Source organism: Coffea eugenioides, unplaced genomic scaffold (genome assembly GCF_003713205.1).
Source record: "Coffea eugenioides isolate CCC68of unplaced genomic scaffold, Ceug_1.0 ScVebR1_142;HRSCAF=590, whole genome shotgun sequence".
NCBI lineage: Eukaryota > Viridiplantae > Streptophyta > Magnoliopsida > Gentianales > Rubiaceae > Coffea > Coffea eugenioides.
Genome location: NW_020861832.1, coordinates 23374 through 30802, shown reverse-complemented (window position 1 = coordinate 30802; position 7429 = coordinate 23374). Strand labels below are relative to the sequence as shown.

General features: G+C 35.6%; 1 protein-coding gene across 1 annotated transcript; it reads right to left on the bottom strand.

Moving 5' to 3' along the window:
- Positions 1 to 263: 263 nt before the first annotated feature.
- LOC113755339 (transmembrane protein 18-like) lies at positions 264 to 5523 on the bottom strand. Its single transcript, XM_027299371.1, has 4 exons — positions 5262 to 5523; positions 3585 to 3690; positions 767 to 915; positions 264 to 684 (listed from the first exon to the last, which is right to left on the bottom strand). Exons 1-4 carry the CDS (start codon positions 5400 to 5402, stop codon positions 589 to 591), a joined length of 492 nt encoding a protein of 163 aa, XP_027155172.1. The 5' UTR covers positions 5403 to 5523; the 3' UTR covers positions 264 to 588.
- Between the last annotated feature and the right edge of the window lie 1906 nt (positions 5524 to 7429).

Here is a 7429-nt window from a genome sequence, read left to right as displayed (position 1 = left end):
CTGGCCAGCACAGCAGGCGCCTGGCAGTTGGTTTGATTACAAGTTCACAACAGTATTCTAATACATTAGTTACTATAAGTGACGCCGGAACAGGTTATTACAAAACCAAAGTTCAGTTTTCTCAATCAGCCCCTAATCTTTTCCCTTAAATTTGACTTATCAATTCTATCTTCTCTCTTTAGCTTCCCTCTTCTTTTTCATGATCCTGCATTTACGTTACAAAATTGTAGCTGGAGCCCTGCATAGCTCTTGCATGCTGAGAAGTTAACAATTGCAGCACAACTGAAAGTTACCACTGCAATATCCTGACAATGACATCATGGCGAATTTCATCTCAAGTACAGAGTATTAGAATAAAACCTTATGTTTAGGCAATCTAAAAGTTTATCAGGAGACAGAATCAGAGTAATATATTCTAATAACACCTACAGTAAAACTTGCGCTTATAGAAAAGCTAAATTGTTTTTGTGTCTCTCGTTTCCTATATCCATCATTGGATAATTAATCAAAACTGTAACAGATAGACCACCAAAAATTCTACAGCAAAAGTTCTCTGAAAAAGGGCGTTGAAGCAAAAGCAACAATTAATTAATCCTGCTTGTTTCGTGCTTCTCTTGCTCGGTGTCTGAGCTCAGCATTCTTCCATCTCACAATCAAGTAACATAGTGAGAAAAGGGTGTTTACCTACAAAAAGGGCAGGATCATGATGCAGTTCAGAAGTCAGGGAAGCAGCGTTACGAGGGGAGAGAGAGAGAGAGAGACTTACCAATACTACAATTGCAACAACCAGAAGAGGTCCAGACCAGAGTACTGAGAGAAAGAGTCCATGTGAGTCAAAATAATTCTGGGTTGCAAAGCTTTTCCAGTTGTTAGCTAAGATGCTATTCAGCCACTCAGCTAGATATACTCCTGCCACTAAATCAATGGTACTCTTTTTCAGTGTTACTTTCGTGCAGGTAATCCTAAAACAAAGTGTGAAATTTCAGATAAAATATGAAACGTGCACATTCACAGGCAAATTTTGACAGGCTGCTTCCATTGCTGGGCATTTCAGGAGGCATACACTAAAGATGGACTCTGCAACATCATTACTGGAAGTTTCCACACGTTACTTTCTTCTGTCCATAACTTTCAACAGACTCTCATACTAAAATTCTCTCTGTAACTTCCTCAGCAAATCAACAAAATCTATTAGTATCACTTGTTTAGCAAGTCAACATAGCTCATTCTTATTTGTCATGTGTCCTGCTCTAGTCCACCTAGACAGAACACTGATGAAAGGCTAACAAGTGATGTGAATGATGTCTGTATGCACAACAATCTAATTGAGACACGGCTAATATATCAGCAAGGCTAGGCCTGCTAAGACTGAGATCACTGCATCAGTTAGACAGACAGTTTAGATCAACAACCCAAAAAATAAAAGCTTAAAAGCATGTTAAGTTAAGCAAGTTTCAGCGACTTTATGTCCCGTTCCCCCAACCCAAAAAGCAAATGTTTCCTTCCGTTTCCTTTTCTATGAAAACACAAACCAGCTAAATGTCGTCATATGTTGTTCAAGTCTGTTATCTAGTGCCAACCTATCTTTGTTATTCTTATCCATTTACAGGCTCGTTTGAAAAACTTTATAAGTTATGCAACAAACCAAACTATTAAACAATCAGCTTTTGCTTTTTCCCCTCTCAAGCTTCCCTGCTAAACCATAAGATTTTCCATGAAGTTGACTTTCTACAAGTTCAGGTTCTTTGGCAGGATTTAACGCCAGTACTACTAATCTCGTTAAGTATTCCATCCAATAGGTAGGAAGTTGCAGTACATGAACGTTGCACGTACATATCACAGTAATCATAAACTTTGCCAATCGAACAAGGTTCCTGAAGATACAAGATTACGTTTAGGTATTTGGCTAAAGATGAGAAAGTGACCTTAAAATCAACTACCTCGGTTATCTCTTCCAGCTTTATGTCTGCCATGAACTATAATATTATCAATGCATAGCCCAAAGAAAATTTTCAATGCATATGAGCGAAATAAATTATATTAACATTTAATAATCTGGCCGCCTCAACTGGCTCAACCAGGAACCAACTCAATCAGATCTCGCTGTCCATTGACCATCCCACAACTGCATAATAATCATAGGAACCGCTCAACCTGGGTGACCTGGCCACTCTTCTGTCTTAACAATCGAACTGGAGGATTCCTCAGATACAGTCAAATCCTAATCAATTTTGAAACTTTGGCACAAGCAAGCTTAAACTCATGGTAAAACATCAAGCTTGAATAGGCTATTCCTCTTCGATGCTCATGAGAACACTTCTATTACAGGTACCTATTCACTTCTTTTCCACAAAAAATCCAATATCAGGAAAAAAAAAGGAAAGAAAACCTTAAAGCACCAAACTTTCTCAAGAAACAAAGTAATGTCTACACAACTGGCCGATCCTTTAACTGGGAGAAGCTCATTTAATTTTTTTTTTCATTTTTCTTTTTTAACTTTCAAGAAGCTCGAGTGAGAGAAGTTCAAAAGTCATTGAAGGAAGCAGTGTGAGAGCAAAAGTGGAACTTCGAAAACATCCAAGCACATACAAGAGTACATTGTAACAAACATAAACAGAATATGAATGAAAGGGACAACTTCATGTCCCTTGGCCTATTATATAGCTCCTTTGTGATATATTACTATGCAGCTTTTGTGTTAGATTAACAATCATGAAACAAAAAAGTGCTCATTTTGTTGGCTTTTACCATGCATGCATCTTTTTAGTTGCTTTTTCTTCTCCTGTGAGCGATTGCATACATAAAGCAGAGATTCCCAGAGGTGACTAAAAGCAGAAGTTACAATTTGAGAACTGTAGTCTTGCTTTCCCCTAACTTTTAGCATTAAGTATTTCAATCATCATACAGAATAGATAAATAATAAGTAAATGACAGCAAATTTTGTCACTCCATTTTTTCTATAATGGCAATCCACTCTATTTTTTTTTCCCTTTTCTTTTCTTAGACCCAAATGCCCCTCATTCAGTACTCCTCCTTCGTCCAATATATTTACTAGCCATGAGCTATTCCTTAACCAGAGAGTCAGAGACCTTCATTCCTCTCCATAGAAACGTACTTAATATGCCATATCTCTTCCATGACCGATCACAGGCCCTTTCGTCTATCTTCAACGATCTAACTTGATTTTCTCACCAATACATGTCCTTACCACACAACTCAGCCGATGAATTCTCACCTTGGGTTTGGAACATGTGGCAGCTCTTCTGAGTCACGATTTTTCACCATTCTTCACTGATTCACAATCAATTAACCTACGGCTCCAACCACTTGAAGGATATCATTTGCTTTAGTAGCATAAAGTGGGTTTGATCATTTTTTCTTGTAGGCTTCAGATTTGGCTGATGGGTAAGATAGATTAGATGGTGCTAAAATCCATCTGGTGAAGTTCTCTAACTAGATATTAGACATAAACACATGAAAGCATAGGTAATTCAGACTTGCAATCTGTTGAAACACGTCATTAAGGGAGATAAATGAACAGCTATCGTTAACTGTTGAACGAAGGTTGTCATCAGGAAACCTACATGCAAGAAGGAACAAGCACATCTGAAAATTAATATTCCTCCTTGAAATGATTGCCACTAGGAAGAGCACAGCATGGAAAGCAACTAGGCATATCAACCATGGCTCCTGCAGAGAGATACACACACACAAATGTCAATCAATAAGGATATCATACATACAGCAATGAAATTATCTTAGATCCAACACATGTCAAACAAGGTGAAATGAAACAAGAAATTAAAGGAAAGAATATGGGAGATGAATATGGACATTGATTGGTTAATAAAAATGAGCAGACACTCAAATCACTACCAATAACTAGACATTTTTTAAACCTGGTCAGCTAGCTTGAGTGGTGCAAACTAATATTTAAGGCCTACCAAAGCTCTTGTTGACTTTCTAGCTATAAGTAACAAAGGCAAAGATCCTTGACTCCTCTTTTTTCTTTCCCATGACTAACAATTTCATAACCTATAATTGGTGGAGCCAGACAAAATCCAAACAGGTGCACTTAAAGGAATGAATTTAACTCCAAAATAACATGAAGCCAAAAGACTGAAGCCTAGTTATCCCATTGCCCCTTGTGGACCAACTGATTATTAATAGACTAAAGCATGAAAAGTATTTTAATCATGCAGATGCAAATATATCTTACCATTACCTTATCAGTAAAACCGCCTTTAACATACTGACTCGACTTAGAAAACATTGAATTAGAGGTGTTGTCCTAACCAGATTGACAACTAACAATTTTATTTTCCAATTTAAATTTCAAGTTATGCCTGAGTCTTTTATTCTGATTACGAAAGCCTTAACATCAGGTTGACTACATTGACTCAAGATCTTGATAAGAAGAAACCACTGCTACACTTTTAAATTTTTCATCATCAGAACAAAGATCGAAGAAGAGAAAGGAAGATCTCACACCTGGTGAAATGAAAAAAAAAAATGGAGAATTTAAATAATTCTATTTTGCACTATTTCACCAAATGAGAAACAACGAACAGTTAATTGTGCCTGAACTCAATGATGTAAACTGATTGAAGCAGAAGAAAAAAACATTTAAATGCCTAAAACTTACAGTCACCAGTGCGAAACCTAATATTTGGACTCAAACTCATTAAAGCGAGATCCAAGAGCACCAAATTGGTATCCATTCCCTTTTACTATTTCTCCTGGTTATTTTCACCTGTATTATTCCACACAAATTTCTCAAAGATACGTTGTTACACTGAATTAAAAAGCACTGATACCAATGCTCCAAATCAAAACATTTTCTTAAACCTAACAGCTGGAAAAACTCGAAGTCCTGATTTACTAGCCTGCCAACCGAGTCCAAAATATGGGCTATAATGAAACAGATTACAACCGAAAAAACACAGCAATGAATGAAAAGCTATATATCCCATCAATAAGTAACACAGTATTGAATAATGTGATGAGGGAAAATATTAAAAGCAAAGACAAATCAATTAGCCCCGAAGACATTGTGTACTACAATCTGAAACAATCAACCCTTTTTAAAATTCAATGAAGAAATTAAGAATGCCACCAAAAAAAAACACAGGGAAAAAAATGAAAAATCCTCCTCTCGAAACGTCATACCAGTCCAACACTTGAGGAAAAATAGGGCTAAACAAATACAAGGATTTGATGCCAAAAATTAAGAGAAAAATTGAAACAATGCAAGTTAGTACCCTCCAGTCAATGGCATGGAAGAATCCCATAAAGTTGTTATAGGCAGGAGTTAAACTGGAGCGCAATTCGGCGGTGAGTTTCTCAACCAGATCTGCCATTTGGTCCTTGTGGGCATTCAGTGCTGATGTTAGTTCTTCCATCTTCCGTTTATCTTTCTGGAGTCTCCGGTTGATCTTTCAACTCTTTCGTTCGTTGGAAGACAAGCAGAGCTTTATTGTAGTATTTTCTGAGTGAAATTCTGGAAGTCTCAATTTCGAAGCAAGTCTCTCTGTTTATTATTTTCCTTGTTTAACAGATTCGAGGAGGAGTTACTACTGAGTGTATTGTCGCTTCGTAATTTTTTTTTTACTTCTCCTTCGGGTTATTTACAATTATTCCCTTAAGTTATGTCTTAGTTTTCACTTTATCCCCTAACATGTAATTTTTATTACCTCTTCATTATTGTGACTTTTCATTTATCCTTTTCCCCTCTTTTATTTCCTTTTCCCTTCCTTCCTTCTTCTCTCTTCCATCATTCCCAATAGAAAGATGTATTGCATTTCGAGAGTTTGTAATTGCATTTCTAGATGAAACTTTAAAAGGCATCAAATGCTAATTTCGATCTTTTGTAAGATGCCATGTGTCACAAATTGCAATTAATAATTATTAATCAGGTCACAAATTCATCTTGTGAATTTTCTTGAGAATAAAATGAGAAACTAAAATGAAAAGGGGAACAAACAAAAGAATTGAAAGGTTAGAAAAATGATATTTTGGGGAATTACTTTGAATATTTCGTAATCATTTGAGGAGAAGGTAAATCTCTACAATTCTTCTTTTTTAGTTTCAATCACTAAGATGAAGTTTCTTCTGAGAAAGAGTAGGGGTGGCAATCAAGTCATAAACGGGTTGGCAAATCGATTTGAGATCCGGGTGTAATAAGGAACCTACTAACCAGAACATGACCTACCAACCTGCAAACGGGTCAAGATACCTGACCTATACCTAAAATTTTCGGATTGTAGTTTCGCACTGTAGTTGACGGGTCAATTTTGGGTTGGCGGGTCAATTTCAGGTTGACCTGAATTTGAAATTTTCGGGTTGACCTGATACATAATTCCAATCTACTAATTTACCACTGTAGTTTCTAATAGAACCAATTTCGCACAAGGTTGATGTGAGGACCCGAAATTCTCTTTTATTGGCTTATCTATTTATTTATTTATTCATTTGCTCCAATTAATTTATTTCATTCATTTTAATTGCATTTGCATGGTACATGTGAGAACTCGGGAATTTTATGTGTACACTTCGAATTTATTTCATTACATTTAATCTGTTATTAGAAATATTATATGTAACGAATGAATGGTTAAATTAAATGCATAATTGAATTCCTATAAAATTAAAAATTTAGGAAAAAATAATAAAAACAAAATATAAAACAAAATAATGATAAAGATAAAATATATATATATATATAATAATAAAAAGAATAATAGAATGGTGTAGAAAATTTTAGGAATCAAATAAATATATGATAGACATATTGCAAATTGTGTCATTTGAATTTATTATATAGTTGAATAAGTACATGTCTAATAAATTTTTCTTATAGCTAAATGTGTGAAAATCTACTAGATCAATGTAATAAAATTTTCTAACGAAATACAAATAAAGTTAGCAGTTAATGTATGAAATAATAAAATTATAGCCTTAGTAAGCAAATAAGCTAAAGCTCACAGGACCAATTTAACCTTAAATGTTAGACAATTAACCATGCAGCCCAAGGAAGTAATATTCTGGACAACCGAGTGAGACTTAGGCAAAATAATTGCCAAAATAATTGGGCGGTGATCAAAGAGGAATCAAAGGAAGGCAGCTGCCAATAAGCTGCTAAGTCCACGCAGCAACTAGTGGAGCAAATAGAGGCTGATTTCATAAGCTGGGCGGTGACCGAAAGAGAGGCTAAGAGAAATCAATTGTTACAACAGTTAGGCGATCCACTAACTTCTAAGGTACGCCCTAGAAGGAGGTGAGACCGTCACAGTACATTGCCTCATTTTATATTTTTAACACGTTTGCCCTTAAACTTAATTTTTTCTGTCGCCCAATTAGTGAAAATTTGAGAAAACATATTTTTCGAGATAATATTTGGTCTTAGAGTGTAGTGGTCTTGGAGAATTAA